Here is an 18,200-nt window from a genome sequence, read left to right on the forward strand (position 1 = left end):
ACTGGGAGAAAATACTGGCTTAATACATATCCAATGATGGACTGGTGTCCAGAAATCTAGAACTCAGTGATAAAAAAAAAACAACTTTAAAAAAAACAAAAGGCTAAAGATTTGAGCAGATACTTCACCAAAGAAGATACATAGACTTCAATAAGATTGTAGAAAGATGACTAGCATCATTACACATCATCAGTCATTAAGGAAAAGCAAATTTGAATCATAATGAGAAACCATTATGTACTTAAGAATTATTTATAAAAACAAGTGTATCGACTCGACAAGAATGTGGAACAACTGGAATTCTCATACATTGCTGATGAGAATTCAAAATGGTAATGCCAATTTGGAAAAAATTGATAGTTTCTTGAGCTGTTAAACGTGCACTTACTGTATGATCTAGTGTTCTCACAGTCATACCCAACAGAAGTGAAAACTTGTGTTCACAGAAAAATCTGTACAGAAATATATGTCATGGCTTTATTTATAGTTGTCAAAAATTGGAATATACAAATATCCTTCAACTGGTAAGTAAATAAACACATTATGATATATCTGTATAATGGAATATTACCCAGCAATAAACAGGAACCAGCTCAGTTACACACAACAGTGTGGTGAATCTCAAATGCATTATGCTGAGTGAAAGCAACCAGTGACAAAAGGCTACATAATGCATGATTCCATTTATTTGGGCTTCTAGTCAAGCAGAATTATAGAGACTGAAAACAGATTAGTGGCTCCCAGGGACTGGGGTAGAGAGTTTGAGGGAACCTGGGGACTGATGAAACTGTATTTAAGTAGTGGAAGGCTGTCACACTCACAATGGCAAATGCAAGTTTTTCAAAATTCCAGTTTTTCATTCAGAAATTCACATTTTATCTTTGTAACAAATACTGTCAGTTATTTTTCCTTAACGTTACAGGTTTATTTTGTTCAGATTTTTTGCTGTTATTCAAGTGTGAATAACCATAGTTTGTCAGTCATCCCTTCAAGTAAAAATTGTGTGCAAAATGTGTACTTCCCATTCTGTCACAGCATTTTTATAAAACAGTTACCCAAGTCCAAATTTAATAACATTAATAATTGCTGTTTTTATCGAGGACATTTTTATACAAAACTGGCATTTTTATTTTTAATTATTTTTTTTATAACTATGTGTGGTAGTGAGGATGCTATGACCTCTTGTAGTATGGGTTGGTGTCACTGTCTTGATCCATGTCACCAGTTTTACCCACCATTGCTTTTGCACTGTCCCTATATATGTAAAGACAGTGAAAAAAGACTAGATAATGTCTTGCTGTTAGTAAGAAGTATTGTCCTTGCAGACTCCCTGAAAGGATCTCAAGGACACATGAGAAGTTTGCAGAAGACACTTTGAGAATTCTGTATTAGGAATTTAATTTTCATTGCTGTTTTCATATATTTTCTGCTCATACCATAGGATTATATTTTCTAAGTAAAACTTTAATCAATCTGTAAAGTTACGTTTTAAAAATGAAGTAAAATACGTTGTAAGAATAAAATACTCTGACCTGAATGTTCTTTATTCTGCAGTTCAAATACACTCCACGAGGTGGCATCGTACCTCTGCTTGTTACCCACTCTTCCTAAAGGTGAAGACACAACTTTTGATAAAGAATTTCTTTTAGAATTACTGGTAAATATTAATGTTCTTTGAAATTTGCATATGGTTTTCCTGACTTTCTGAATCATTCTTAAAGATGTAGATTGGTACAGATTTTTTTCTGGGCTTTAGAGTTAGTAATTCCTACCTGTTTTGGCATTATATCGTCCTTTGAGTTTGTCAGATTTCTTTTCCATCTCTTAGATTTCTTTTTTCAAGTCTCTTGCCTCTTAAAACTGCTTTATGGCATGTATTCATTCCACGAAAACATTTATGAGCAACATCTGTGTCAGGTACTGGATTCAGGCTCTGTGGGTACAAAGATGGCCGACACCATTCTTGCCTTTAAGAGATAAGTTATACCTACACATACACACAGAGATAATACAGATTTACTTACATCTATCTATATATTTATTTTTAAGTTATTATTGAAATATAGTATCTTGACCATTAAGCTATACCTTTCTCACTAGAGAACTCAGGAATGTTTACAAATAAAGTTATCACTGACTTTGTGGTTTGAGAATGCTATGAGATTTCTCAACCATTTTAGGAAGTGAGTATTAGTTTGATCGTTAACTCTCAAACTAATATGGTTTTTGTGAAGTTTTATTTTTTTTTTAACTGCAGTTTTAGGTTCATAGAAAAATTGAGGGGAAGGGATATCCCATATTCTGTAAAGTAACTCTTAAGTGGATGAGTATGTAACCATACCCCTGTATGAATATTTAGGTTGTTTGCAAGGTTCATTATTACATATAATGATGCAGTCCTTGTACACGCCTCTTTGTGCCCATATGTGGACATTTAGGAGAGGTACTTAGAAGTGAAGTTATCTGATTGAAGCATGTGCTTATTTAAAAGATAAAAGTTGCAGCCAAACCATCCTCCAGAAGCTGTACGTTCCCATCAACAGTGTACTAGCGCATGTCTCCTTAAGTTCTTATTAGCATTGGATGTTACAGGTTGTCCCAGTTTTGCCAGTCTCATGGGTAAAAAAAAAAGCTTACTTTAATTTTTTGTTTCCTGAGGGTTTATAGGTTTGAGACATTTTTTTTATACCTGTACAAACATACACTATGTGGATGTGTATATACATTTTTTTACACATGTGGAACAATAATGGGCACATGGTTTTGTGACATATTTCAAGCTAATATTTCTAATGTAGGGTATAAAATACAGTTCCTTACTATAGAGGGGAAGATGATATGCTTGTTTTGGGATAGTTACAGGAAACTATTTGCAGCAGGTGTTTTAAGCCTAGTGACAGGTGTTTAAGTGCCATTTGGAGAGAAATCCATGGGAAAGGTTTTAAATAAACTCAAGTATGGAAAATACTTTTTATTGATATATTTACTTACATGAAATGTATATCTTCAGTCACTATCTTTGCCTTCCTTCTTATAAATCACTTCATGGTCTCTGGCTGCAAATGCTTTCTAAAAATTCCTTGTCCTGTTTTCTGACAACGTAAAATCTTCTCCGGTAAGTCAGGTTTTGGGGATTAATAATAAATCCTTACTATAGAAGGAAATGAGGATTTTTTCCAAGGATCTTTCTAATGGAAAACAGGTTTGAGTATAAAATTGATCCTGTCTATGCTTTTTAGGGTCTTGTAGCTAAGACTTCATCCTCAAAATGTAAATAGTTATGCCAAAAGAAAACAATTTAAAAAATTTATAGCACTATAGCATTATCTTTCATTTCCTCCTCATCTTACAGGATTTTCTCAGGCTTTGGATTCTTCTAATAGCCAACCAAATTATGATAAAAAAGTTGAAATATGTGTATTATTTAGATGATATCACACTATCTTCTTTCCTAAAACAATACTATCTACTGATAAGAATGTGACACATTTTCCAGATACATCATTATTTTAGCATCTCTTAATTAGGTAAAAGCTTATTTCTGTATTTGAGATAGATCACTATAATATTAACAATGGAGGAGTACATAGAGATCATCAAATCCAACTCTCTCATTTTACAAAAAAAACTGAGGCCAAGTTACTAATAAACTTACCCAGGTTGTTTAGCTGGTTAGTGCAAGAATGAAAACTGTAACCTAGGACTTAGGGCTCCCAGTTTTTTCTTCCGTTGCTGGATGCTTTGTGCTGTGGTTTCTAAGGTGTTGGCATGTGGCGGGCACTTTGACACTATTTTACAATATTGCATTTCATTTTGATAAGATTCCCAAGAAGGGAGTGGCATTTTAATCTGTTTTACTGAAAAGGAAACTAAGATTAGGGAGGTTGAAGTAACTTGCCCAGCTTTCACGTAGCTCATAAGTAGAGGTACTGGGAGTTGAACTCAGATCTGTCTGATTCCAAAGCCCATCATGATTATTACCTCTTTCTTCTTTGATTTATGGAAAAAATGGAAAAAGGAAAAAAATATATCTTGTCAAGTACCACAGTAACTGAAAGACATGAAATTTCTCATTCCATACTTTATGATGAATTTCTCCATAAATTATTTTTGATTAAAAAAATATGGTTCTAACTTTCTTTCTAAACCTGTTCCTTTTAGGTGTCTCGTCATGAACGTCGAATTTCTCAGATTCAGCAGTTGAACCAAATGCCTTTATATCCAACTGAGAAAATTATATGGGATGAAAATATTGTCCCAACCGAGTACTATTCTGGAGAAGGTATGGTAAAGAAGTACAGTATTCAGGAATCTTAAAAACAAAACAAAACAAAACAAAACCACAAATGAACTTATTTACAAAACAGAAACAGACTCACAGACATAGAAAACATATAGTTTCCAGTGGAGAAAGAGGGCAGGAAGGGATAAATTGAGAGTTTGAAATTTGTAGATACTAACTCCTGTATATAAAGTAGATAAACAAGTTCCTTCTGTATAGCACAAGGAACTATATTCAATATCTTGTAGTAACCTATAATGAAAAAGAATATTAAAACAAGTCTGCGTATATGTGTGACTGAAACAGTATGCTGTACACCAGAAATTGACACATTGTAAACTGACTGTGCTTCAATTTAAAACAAAAAAGAAGTACAGTATTCAGATGTAACATGAAACTGAGTTTAGAGTTCATCACATGTGACTGAACATACTCCTATCTAATATATATTTTAGGGTAATTTTCTAGTACCCTCAAGTTCAACTTTAGAAGCTAGAAACTATTCAGTATTTTGAATATTTAACATTAAGGATTTTTATTAAATTTAATTATGCCCTAATGTGTATGTGTGTGTGTCTGTATCATCCTGTATAAAATATGACCATAAAGCAATAAAATTGTTTTAAGGAGACCTAATAATACAGGAGGTGTAGCTTTTATTATGTCACTGTAATAGGTTTTGTTTGGTAGTGTTTTATTTTTCAAAGCCTTTTTCAGAGGCTCTTCTGAACTCCTTACAGAGCCAGTTAATGACCACCAAAATAAAGATGTTGACATTAGTTGGTATAAAACCTTAGTTTTGATCTGAAATGGTATTGCTTTTTTTTTTTTTAACAACCAGAGATGCCTGTTTTATTTCTCTTTAGGTGATTGCATTTCAGGCTGGTGACATCAAGTAACATCAAGAAATGGTGTGTTGAGGGGAAGGTATAGCTCAGTGGTAGAGCACATGCTTAACATGCAGGAGGTCATGGGTTCAATCCCCAAAGCCCCCAACAAATAAATAATAATTAATTAATTAATTAACCTAATTACCTCCCCCACAAAAAGCAAAAAAAAAAAAAAAAAAGAAAAGAAAAGAAAACGAAATGGTGTGTTCACCTACCTATTTCTAAATGCTTTTTCTTATCCTATAATGATGAGAATTTGTCACAATTGAGTATATTCCAGAGTGCATTCTGACACATTTTGAAGGCATATTTCCAAAAATATATCTGGAAGGTTTTTGGAAACAGTACCATTATTAGAAGAAATATAGCTGTTTTAAAGACATCACCAGTATAAGTATTGGTATATTTATTTAAAAGAAAAACTGTTACTTCAGAGTCATTATCTGGAGCCATAATTCCTGTAAACCCACAGTACTGAAATCGTACTGATTTCAGAATAGTCAGTCTTCATGTTTTTATGTTCTGATGGTGGTTAATGCATTGTTTTCCCACTTTGCTAATTTGTTCATACTATAAGCATTATAGCCATATTTGTATGAATCTAATCCTTTGACTAATCAGTCCCTAAAAGGCAAATACCACTTACGATTATTTTGTCTTTTTAATTAAAAGTTTGTGTCCTTAAAAATGAAAACAGTCCTATATCTGAGCTTTGGGTAATATTCTGTGATGCTGATCTGAGTTTGAAACATATTTTGTTTAATATAAAAAAAAGTTGCTTTTCTTTCACTCCTATGATTAATGAAGTTAAGTGAAAAGAATTACTTTTCAAGATTTGTCTTTGTACCTTTCATAGAATGAAAGTATTTTGGAACAATATCAGTTGCCAGATGGCTTGGCTGTAATACAGCTGTTTTCAGGAACGTGGTTAAGGCTTGCCATTGTTCTTCATTGACCATGGATGAAGTTGTGCTTGTGGAGCCCAGTGCTCGATGCTATGAAACAGGCAGAGATCAAAGCTAATTCTGCACAATGATGCAAGCTGCTTCCAGCTCCCATTGCTGTTTAACACTTAGATTTGTTAATTCAGTTAGGGTTACAAAATAGAGATATTTTGCTTTTTTTTTTTTTTTAAATGGAAGTATGCTATTAAAGGAGATGTTTTCCCTCATCTTCTGGCTTGAAAGAAATTGAATTAGATTATAAGTCAGAGTTTACTGATATAAATGATGTGGAATTTTTGTACACTGATGTTTCTTGACTTTAGGTGCATTATTTCTTTGGTAACTATGGATAGAGATGGTGAAAATAATATGTTGTGCTAGTAAAATGTATTTAGGTGTTCCTCTTTTTAACATTTTTGCTATTGCTCCTGAGTGCTTGGGTACTTAGTATGCAAGGGAAATAGTGTTAGATGAGGATAATGGAAAGAATATTGATCATTAATATTGTCAGAGAAGGGAAGTAACTCGAGGAATAACATACAGTCAAGGTTTTATCCTTAAAGTCTAGCGAAAGGGCAAAGCTTCACAGCCACAGTAGTGATCACTGAAGATAGAATTGTGTAATGTGATATTCCAAATCAGTTTTCATGGTAAAGTTGGTCATGGGCTATATTTCTGGTAGCATTATTTACTTTGAGATTTGCCAAATATAAATTAGGTGGTAAAGGAAGAACTTTTTAAACTACTTGAGACTGTGTGTGTTTTAAGTATCTTTAAATACTTTTTAGAAGTAATGTTTGCATATGAATCATCGATATGCAGATTACATATACTAATGGAATTCATCCTTTATTTCCAATCTTAATAGATGGCATTTGTTAACTTGGTTTCAGTTTCTGTGTGGAATTAAAAATAAGACCTTATCAAATATGCTGTACTTTAGACACCATTAAATTAGATTCTTACCAAATTTGTGGTGCTTTTTTTTATACATAAAGCAGATGTCTGATTTAAAAACTAATTCAAATATTATTTTTTATTTTCCTTTTCAGGTTGTCTTGCTCTTCCAAAGTTGAATTTGCAGTTTTTGACTCTTCATGATTACCTCCTAAGGAACTTCAATCTCTTCCGCTTGGAATCAACTTACGAAATTAGGCAGGACATCGAGGATAGTGTCAGCAGAATGAAGCCATGGTGAGTAAACTGGTTCCATTTGCAATGAAGAGAAGCAATAGTGACTGACATCCATCTGTCAGAAACCTCACAAGTGTATTCTGAAATAATATATCTGGCATGAAGATGCCCTTTAAAATATGAGATGTTTACTCTTTTGAGAAACTTTTTTATGTAAATTAGATACATTCAAAGCGATAAAATAGAAATTATGTATCTGGGTACTTGGGGGTGGGGCTGAGTGTGAGGGAGGAGAGGTCATTATTCTGGGGAGTGGGGTGGGAGGGAGAAATGCAGAAGGGAGTGAGTTGGGCATTAGTAAAAGGGTAAAGAGGAAAGGGTATGGGCTGGCCAGCAGGTCTGTACGAGGGCAAAGCAGTTCAAGTCCCAGGAGAAGCTTCTGATAAAGGGTATTCTGTTACCCCAGCAGCTCTTGTGGCTGTCACCACTAGTCTCAGTCAGCCTCTCAGAGGACCTGGCAGGAGATGAGGGGCATAGCTGAACACTGCATGGAGTGGAACACTGGAAAATCTTCCCTGGCCCTCCATCCATCCTTGAAGAGACTAAATCATCAGCATTTACCTCTAGGGCCTGTTGAGTAGGTTTTGTTATTTGAGGAACTCTTCTGCCTAAACTGACTTTCCACCTGCTAGCTTGTGTCTGGAACTACTTTAGCAAAGAAAAGACTTTGATTTGTTGTAGTCAGCTCTGCATTATAAGATTTGTGAAGGTTAGCTTTGCTTTTTAGACGTGACTGACTTCAGGTAAATGCCCTTCATCCACTATTTCATTCTAAGTATGAAATTAATGGAGATAAGTGATAGATCACAAGTGACTATAAATGAGGAAAATAATTCTGTAAAATGAATTTTCATTACATTAGTGTCACACCATGCGCCTGTATGTACAGTTAGACTGCATTCTATGTGAAAGCTTAACAAAATTTTGAATGTGAACTGATTGAGGTATGTTCCAGGCTTCTCCCCTTGCTAATTACAGACAGCTACATGCACACTGTGATTATGATCTATTTTTTTCACTTCTACACAGTTCTATTTTTTAATTAATTATTATGTGAAAAGTTATTCTGGGTGAGACTATAAAACACAACATAAAGTATTTTTGACTTAATAATCAGTTGAGTCAGTAGGCAGGCTAGCACTATGAAATTTGTATACCCACTGGCTGATCATCTCTGCCCACAGCTTTGCTGAAATTGTTGCCCATTGTTTGGACCCCGGGGGAGTGCTTGATCAGAAAGCTGCCTTACAATTTATGGTTACCTTGCATTTGCATGCTCAGATTCTGGACCTAATTTTGGTGATTTTGCAGAGTAGGGAGTTAGTAACTAGCAGTTCATCAAATAGAATTCCCTTATGTTTTTACTTAAATGCCAAATAAAGCAGTAATACTTAGAGTTCTTATGGTTTATTAATAAAGTAATTTTTTAACTTATTTTCTGCTAGGGGAAGAAAATGTTACTTTTGGGGGATAATTTTTGATGATAAATTTTTCTAAATTTTCATTCCTAATTGCCCATCATTGAAAATGGTTAAAAATAACAAGATATGAAAAAGGGGACTCACTGCCTAGTTCTCATCACATTTTCAGGCTGCTGAAACTACTGAGCAGCAGAAGAGAGGTTGTGCTAAGATTAAGAGGGTCAGAAATCTATGTTTTTTAACGCCTTTTGTTGCGGGTAGATTTTATAAAGGGGCAACAGTACTGGGGAGAGTAGATTAGTGGTTGCTTGGGGGTAGGAACAGAGATTGACTGCAAATGGACAAGGGAAATCTTTTTAATGTATAATGAAAATGTTTTAAAATTGGATTGTGGTGATGGACACACAACTCTGTAAATTTACTCAAAAGTATTGAATTGTATATTTACAGCAAATGAATGTTATGGTATGTAAACTATATTTTAGTAAAGTTGTGAAAAAAGAAGGAGGGTATAGACAGTTATTACAAAAGCTTTTAGACATAAGGTAATGCCTTTTAGAAATTATTTCACCACTAACCAAGTTATTGAATTGCAGAACTTTTATTTTCAGTTATTTTTCACTCTTTGATGTTATGAAGTTTTACAATTTTTTATTATTTATAAGAGTCTTTGCTTAGGATATAGGTTTTCTTTATCTTTGCAAGCATGTCATTTTTGGCAGTACCTTCCAGTTTCAGAGTGTTGCTGCAGTCTTTATGGTACAGATTTCCCAAGGACACTATTTAATGTAAAAGCTAAAGCACTAATAGCAGAAAGAATGCATATTTGGAGGTTAATGGTTCTAGTTATTACAACTAGCTTGATTATCTGCCTTCCCCCACCATCCATGGCAGCATCATTTAAATGATTTAAATATTATGCCCTAAAGAAAGCGTTTGCATAGATATTATCATTTGTTTATTTTTAATTTTTTAAATTCTAGAATGTTCTAAAGCATTTTTGAAACTCCGTATAGAAATACTTGTAATACATAAGATAAACTATAAACAATTGAGAATATCTTGATGAAGAGGAGAAAAGGGTAAGAATATAAAATAAAACTGAATATGCTGTATAACTTCATTCTTTGACAAAATGGCTCAGCTCTTACATACAGAGAGTTAGCTTTTTTCCCAGGGATGTGGGAGATATTCCTTTACTTCCCTTTCGTTTCTGGACCATGTTTGCCTGTTTCATCCCACCACATACATTCCCTGTATATTGGAACTTAAGGATTTTTTTCTTTTTTAAGTTTAGAAATAAGAGTTGCCAATATTAGGACTTAAGAATACATGCTTAGCTAGTATTTAGTTACCAGTTTTGCTTGTCCAGAAGTTGGGAAAAAGTTATTTGTTTGAGTAATCATTCACTTCTTTGGTTTCCAGGCAGTCTGAGTATGGCGGTGTAGTATTTGGTGGTTGGGCGCGAATGGCCCAGCCTATTGTGGCTTTCACTGTGGTTGAGGTTGCCAAACCCAACATAGGTGAAAACTGGCCAACCAGAGTTCGTGCAGATGTTACCATCAACCTGAACGTCAGGGATCACATCAAAGATGAATGGGAAGGTAATTTTGTATTTCAAGAAGTGGTATGGGTTACCTTTTGCATTCTTAGTTTATAGATTTTCAGCTAGAGCATTGGCAAAGCACTTTCACTAAACGTTACTCTTATAAACTTAATTTTATCTTCAAAATAAAAGAATCATTTAAAGAATGGCAAGTGATTTCTGATTATTAGTAGTAAAAATACCAAGGATCATACAAGAATAATTAAATACCTTAATACTTTAATAAAAGCATAAAATAGCACACATATCAAAGTGTTTTGAAAGTTGCAGTTGGCAGAGCTGAAAGGGAGAGCATTCTAAATCTTAAGCGTGATAAGATGATGTTTATGAATTTATAAAATCAATATAAAAAATAAAAGTATTTTTGTTTACTAAAGAAGGGGGGGGAAACTCACATATAATTTGCCCACATACAGAGCAAGTAAGGAAAATAGATATTTTTAAAAGATAAAAGCAGCCCAAGTAAAGAGGATAAAGATGCATATAATTTGCAGAAAATAAAGATACAAAATCAAAATTAGACCAACTCAGAAGGACTTTAGAGGGAGCTAATAAAGTAACTGGGAAAGAAATAATAATAGTTTATTTGTACCAAAGAGAGGAAGTCAGATTTAAAAGATCAGTGAAATCAGATGCACTTAAGGATAAATAATTGCAGAGAAATTGAGTTATTTTTCCTGTTCTTTATTAAGCAAGATTTTAGGGATGGTAGTTCTATATCACAATTAATTTTATTTAGAGGCGGATATGTTCAAAGTTACTAAGTCAAATGGAGTTAAAACATCAATAACACCTGTGCCAGAAATGGCACATAAACTGATTTTTAATTGGCACTTTCATATTTTTCTCTCAGCTGTCTATAAGGATGTTTGCTCCCCTGCTGTGAGAAACAGGAGCTGGTAGATTTTATCTCCTTCCACCTTCTTGACATGCCAGAAGGAAAGGGATTGTCCCTTAATGGATCCATTTTCAGAAATCATTGCTCTTGATAAAGCTGTTTATAGCCATAGGGACTATATGATATATTCATCAAGTAATTCTGAAGGAATCCAGCAGCAAAGCTGGCCAAATGTTTAACAAATAGTCACTGTATTCAGTAGAGTTTGTGACAGATTGTTTTTGTGACTCCTTTATCCTTCAGAATTTTTCCAATCTGGTGCATTTCCCATCTAGAATAACATGTACCTTTATTATTGCTGAATCTTGAGAAAGGCATTAAGTTGCTGAAGAAGCTCTTACATTTATTACCCCTTGGAGCTTAAGGAGGGATTAAAATAAACACTGTTTTACATAGTGGTTAATGAACTTAAATAACTTACTGACTTCCCCGTGGAAGTAGTGATGGCTGGAAATAAAACGAGGGGGAAAAAAGGCCCTTTGTCGAAATGTATAGATGACAGGTGACAAGCCTACCTTGTGGTGTTAAGAAAAAAAAAGGATGCATTACTCTGAACCCCTTACCTCCATAACATTGGAGACTGCTATTCAGAAGGCCATCAAAGTCTTTTTTTTATTTTCCTTTTTTTTCCTGCTTTCTTTTTTTTTAAGCAAAGACCTCTGGTAGTATCAGAAATAGAGTGGATAGTGCTCTACACTGGAATTTGACACAACATTGTAAAATGATTATAACTCAATAAAAAAAATGTTTAAAAAAAAGAAATAGAGTGGGTACATTTTTATGGACAATATAGGGAACAGTAGGGCATTGTGGGACAAGAGTGGTGGGGAGAAGTGTTTTCTGGGAGGCTAGAGCCAAAATTCAGGCCCCTTACTGATCACAGATAAAGTAACTAAATAAAAAATGAGAGAGGGGTTCTGGAAACAGTAATGAATATTGTCCTGTAAAAACAGAATAGGTTTGAAGAGTTTAAGCTAAATACTATAAAACATTCTTCTTGTCCCTTCAAAAAGATGTGACGCTAGGCCCTTGTCTTCTCCATTACCCCATTTAAAATTAGGGAAACAGAGTTAATGAGATTGAAATATTGGCTTCTGCTCTAGAAGACACAGCCAGGATGGAGTAAATGCAAATGGTTGTAAGGAGAGTTGAGCTTATTATAAAATAGCTAATTTTAATGTGGATCTAAGACGTCCCACAGTATCCCTCAGTGATGCCAAAAAGTGACATTGGTAGGGACTAAATTACTTCTTGGGGCCACTTCTTTGGCTCTAAAACTTAGAAGTTTTAATGAGCAGCACAATTCATATAGTAGAATACCCCTTAGTTTTCATTCTTCTCCTGCTTTTTTGCATAGATTTTGTTGAAAAATAAACAGTCAAGCCATCATCATGAGTCAGAGTTATTATTTCTAGTACACTTGAACCCCACTCCATACTGAAACATACCAGAGTGTTGCTAATACTATTAGCCACACACTCACATTTGTGATTTGATTTCATTATATATCTTGTTACCAAGATTATGAGCAAGCAGACTGTTTAAATTTGCATTTATACTCTATAAGAACTAACAAAAATGAATTGGGGTTAAAAATGAAGATTAAGTGGTGTAACATTGCATACACAGTGTGTGGTGTGATTTTATGCCTCTTGTCTTCCATTGTGTTGACTTTTAATAGAGCTGGGAATCCAGTTGAATCCATTATTTGATCTAATGACTGAGAAACTACAGACTTTGGCACAAGTCACCTATTTCTTGACATTCACTTACAAAAAGTTCAGCATCTGCCAACTGAAACTATATATATTCAGCTGTCTTCTCAAGATGCTCTGTGAACAGTGCTTTGTGCCTGGATGAATTATTCTTGAGTTGACCTCCTTTGGTGAAATACAATTAGACTGTTGTTGAAATGACACTGATAGATAGTTTAAACTGATATTAGAAACCTGCTAAATATGATATAGGTGGATTATATGCCAACCATATTTTTGGTTATTTATTAAGAATGTTAGAAAAAGAATGATGACAGGCATTCAGTTTTGGAGCTGTAGCATGACTGGAAAGACTTATTCAATAATGTATTCATGGCATAAACGTTTCTAATTTTAGAGAAATTTTTATTTTAATTATTGCTATCAAACATTGATTACTAAAGATTATAGAAAAACCCATAATTGTATTATAATGTAAATATAATCATTGATCACCTCTGATATTTTCAATGCTTATTATATTTCCATTCCAAAAATAAGAGGAGGGGAATTTGCCAACAAAAGACTGAAAACAAAAGCATTCAAATAAGCGAAAATGTCTTCTTGTTTTGCTAGGACTTCGGAAGCATGATGTATGCTTTTTAATTACTGTGCGTCCCACAAAACCTTATGGTACCAAATTTGACCGCAGGAGACCTTTTATAGAGCAAGTTGGCCTGGTTTATGTCAGAGGCTGTGAAATCCAGGGCATGCTGGATGATAAAGGGCGTGTCATTGAAGACGGTATGGTGATCTATATTTTTGAAAGAGTTGTGTACATAATGATAATTTTCTTTTCCTTTCTTCTGTTTTGCATCCTCCGTAATTTTTTTAAGCTGTTTTATATACTAAACTGACACAAAGGATTATGCATAAAATGTGTATATACCTACCATGCACTTTTAGAAATAACTGAATATGGTTTCTAAACGTCTGTGTTAGACATTGGGCAGGATCTTTTAAAACTGCCTTTATTTAAAACTTTTCCCTTTATAATGTTTTACAATACTGCTTTTAAAAACCTCCGATGTTGTTCAATGATACAGTTTGCTAATTTTTCCTTTTTAAATTTTATTTATTTGATTCATGATAGCAGGTTGTTCTCAACTGGGAACAGCACTACCATGTCTTTTTAAATATATGGTGGTATTTACGTTGTCAAATGACTGGGGTCGCAGAAGGGAATGGTGAGCTGTTGGTGTTTGATGGATGGGGGCCAGCGATGCTAACCATCTGAACACAACTGTCTGCTGGAAGGAATTGTTTTGCCCAAGATGCCAGCATTATCCCCATTTGGAAACACTGCCTTAAAGGATTAGTCAGCTCTTTGATTTTTTTTAGGCTTATCACTGATGGTTTTTTGAAATTCTTCCTTATGTTGTCCTGACTTTTTGGGTAATACTTACTATTAAATTATAACTGCATCTATGCCCAGTGCTTATTTTATAATTCGTTTACAAATTTTCTCTCAGAATTTGAATCAGCTTCTACTGCCTGTGATTTCAAGATCGCATCATTGCTGAAGTGCTGATAATTAGGCTCCTCTAAACACTAGAATAAAAGAAAGTAGGAGAAGGGAATGGAGGATAGGTGAAATAAACATAAGGCCACATAATGGGGCAAGAGTTGGAAGTCTAAGACGAAAAGGAAGGAGAGAGGGCAAAAGGCAAGATAAAGCTTCCGAGATTTTAGCCATTAGGGTATGAAATTTTCCTTCATACTGACTATGTTAGGTATGAGACATGGGAGGACGAAAGGCGTGATCAGCCGAGGGCTTACTGTGTGTGAGGCAGTAGTGGAGGCAGTAGTAGGAGCTGTGTAACTGGCACAAGTTAGGTTCTTTGATTTCTGAGGCCCCTGTTTTAGTTGAGGGCATATACGAATAATTGCAGTGCGTGGCACTGCGTCGTAGGCATCTCACGACCTTTCTGGGAAGAAATAGTGAAAATTTAGAGAAAGGAGAAAATATTTTCAGCTTCTTGGAATTTGAAATGGATGAATGAAAGGCATTCTAGTCGGGGTAGTGGCTGGAGATAAGTCTGGACATTTTACTCATCATTTCGAGAAAAGGAATACTACTGACTTACTTGGATATTTGAAAAGTGAATATTTCATTTACCAAACTTTTAAAAAAAATGTCCAGGACCTGAACCCAGACCCAATCTTAGAGGAGAGTCAAGGACATTTAGAGTGTTTCTGGATCCGAACCAGTATCAACAAGACATGACCAGTACTATACAGAATGGAGCAGAAGATGTGTATGAAACTTTCAACATAATAATGAGGAGAAAACCAAAGGAAAATAACTTCAAGGTAATTTTTATGCTATGTAACTAAAAGTACTATGCCATAATTTGAATAACTTTTAAGACAGAAGTACACAGATACTGGTAAAAAAAAATGATTTAATAAAATAATGATCTTTGTCTTTTTAAGCTAGAAACTTAAAATATCAGTTAATCCTGTTGTTATTTTAAAGATCAGCATCTGTCCTTGCTTTTTGTATATTACTCCGTTTATGCCTCAGTATGAGGTGTAGAGAACTGCTTGTTTATTTGTTTACTGACTTCCTTTCTTTTAAACATTTTTTTATTGAGTAATAGTCATTTTACAATGTTGTGTCAAATTCCAGTGTAGAGCACAATTTTTCAGTTATACATGAACATACATATATATATTCATTGTCACATTTTTTTTCACTGTGAGCTACCACAAGATCTTGTATATATACTGGGACTTCTTTTTTAAATCAAAAGTAGGTATATTCCGAATTACTTTAAGACTACAGATGTGGAACCGCAGGGTTCTGAATTACTCTATGATATTTTGTATTTATATTTTACTCATTAGTGGAAAAAGGGAGTTTGGGGATTAGAGAGTTATACTTCTATAATAACTTTGTGGAGAGGAGTAGAGGAAGATTTTTAAATTATTATTTGAAACTAGACTATAAAACTTAAACATTAAGCAATTCTAGCATTTGAAAATACTAGCTTTTGCACAAGTGCCTTTCTTTTCTCTCACCCCCAAAATAGTGCTTCTTATGCAGTATCACTTTATTACCTTCTTTTTAACCCATTGTTACGATTAAAAGAAGAAAATCTCACATACAAAGGGATTTATTCCACATCTCACCCTGTTGTTGAAGGCAAAACAGTGACGGTATCCTTGATTTCTTGTTGTCTTCCACATCCAATCCATCAGTCAGTCTTACTGGCTCACCACCTCCGCTGATGCCACGTGTCAGACACCTTCATCTCTCACATCCCTGCTTCCATTCTTGATTGCTCCTCCCTTACACTATTCTCCATGTAGTGACTGAATGTGAGTTACAACCTGGTATCCCTGTTCATGTACTTTAATGGTCTCCCATCACAGTAGAAGATTGTTACCATAATCCAAAGGTCCCTTTATTATCTGTCCTCTGGCTGCCTCTCCAAAATCATTTTCTAACACTTTTTCTTAATTCACGCCATTCCAGTCACACTGACCTCTTTGCTCGGTAGTAGTCCAAGCTTTTGCACATGGTGTTTCCACCAGCTAGACAGTCTCCTCCCAGGTATCCACATGGATTGTTTCCTTACTTTACATGGGCAACTCTGTTTAAATGTCAGCTCCTAACAGAAGCCCTCTCTGACAATGTTTTCTAAAGTACCGTCTCCCTTTCTCATCATTTTTTATTCAGTTATCTTCATTTTTCCTCACAGCCTTTATTACACCTGATGATTATATATTTGTTATTTACCTGACTTTAGAAGGACTTTATATTTGTTATTTCTCTGGCATTAGTCTGCAAATTTATGAGGACATGGCTTCTGTTTTGTCTGTCTGTTTCTCAGTAATGAATGAATTTTATTCAGTTTACTAAGAGAAAAATTGTTCCTTTTTTATAGTCATTCCTTTCATCATTTTTTTAATGCCTGCGGTGTGTCTGGTACTGTGCTAAGTTTTCTATAGAGTTAATGAAGATGAGTAAGGCACAGTTTATACCATTAGTGAGCTTAGACTACTGATTAGGGAAGTCAGAAACAGAAACAGGAAATAAGTAACCAAGTGCATGAATAAGAGAATTTTAGTTAGAGATAAGCGCAAGAAAATAAAACAAGGTAATGTGATAAAAGTATTGTATTAACATACACTATCCTATTATTTTGTTGTCCTGTTGGATGTATAGCATTTATTATATACAAATGGCTGGTTTGGTTGTTTTATTCTATGAAATTAATAGCCTAGCCTTCCGATTTCCATATGTGGGATAGAGATACATCATTTTGTTGAAATAATTATTGCAAAGTCTAAGAATTTACCTTGGCTTTTAGTAATAACTTTTGAAAATGTATAAATTAACTACTATAATACCTTTTATTGTCGTCCTAATTCTTTCATTCTGAAAATTTTGACTTTTCATTTTTATCATTGTTCATTTTTAAAATTTCTTATTTCTGACAGTGCTAATTTTAGAATTTCTTAATTTCACAATTGAGGCATATATATTAATGTTCTTCTGGTTGTGTGTGATCTTAGCACTGTGGAACTATGAAGTATAGAGGAGAAAACTCTAGTAGTTTCTAAGAGGGTGCATTTTTTAAGGGTTTGTTCTATAATGTTTTCTTGCTATACTATAAACCTGATTGAATTTTCATCCTGCTCAACAGAAGTCAAGTGGTAAACTCATTTATGACATTCTGTCTAAATGAACTCCTAGTGGATAAACTGTTCTTGCTAAGTTTGGTCTTTTGTTTAACTCAGTGTATGGTATCAGCTGAAAATATAGCTGTTGATTCAGTCTAGCCAAGCACCTGTCAGCAGAAAATAGCTTCTTGCCCTGAAACACTCGGGAATTCTGGATTAGTACAGCCAACCCTGCATTCCATTGAAGTGCAAATGTTTGAGATGTCTTCTTGATAAAATTTGTTCTTGTCCTCTTACTGACAGGCTGTGCTGGAGACTATTCGGAACCTGATGAATACTGATTGTGTGGTACCTGACTGGCTACATGACATCATTTTAGGTTATGGGGATCCAAGCAGTGCGCATTATTCAAAAATGCCCAATCAGATCGCCACCCTTGATTTCAATGATACATTTCTCTCCATTGAGCATTTAAAAACCAGCTTTCCTGGTCATAATGTTAAAGTAACTGTGGATGACCCAGCTCTCCAGATACCCCCTTTCAGGTAAAGTCAGAACTGGACATACTCCTTTTGAAGC

At 34.4% G+C, this 18,200-nt stretch overlaps 1 protein-coding gene across 6 annotated transcripts in view; it reads left to right on the forward strand.

Annotated features, from left to right (window-relative positions):
• Positions 1-18,200, forward strand: part of AQR (aquarius intron-binding spliceosomal factor) — a 103,884-nt gene that overhangs the window by 28,919 nt on the left and 56,765 nt on the right. For all 6 annotated transcript variants that reach the window (XR_010380894.1, XR_010380893.1, XM_064485764.1 and 3 more), the window contains exons 14-20: positions 1,555-1,657; positions 4,162-4,282; positions 7,169-7,310; positions 10,157-10,335; positions 13,566-13,733; positions 15,133-15,302; positions 17,925-18,166. Coding sequence is in view for 4 of the 6 variants with exons in the window: in XM_064485764.1 (XP_064341834.1) it covers positions 1,555-1,657; positions 4,162-4,282; positions 7,169-7,310; positions 10,157-10,335; positions 13,566-13,733; positions 15,133-15,302; positions 17,925-18,166 (1,125 nt within the window). In the remaining 2 variants the exon portion in view is untranslated. The remainder of the gene's footprint in view (positions 1-1,554; positions 1,658-4,161; positions 4,283-7,168; positions 7,311-10,156; positions 10,336-13,565; positions 13,734-15,132; positions 15,303-17,924; positions 18,167-18,200) is intronic.

Source organism: Camelus dromedarius, chromosome 5 (genome assembly GCF_036321535.1).
Source record: "Camelus dromedarius isolate mCamDro1 chromosome 5, mCamDro1.pat, whole genome shotgun sequence".
In the NCBI taxonomy this organism is placed as follows: Eukaryota; Metazoa; Chordata; class Mammalia; order Artiodactyla; family Camelidae; genus Camelus; species Camelus dromedarius.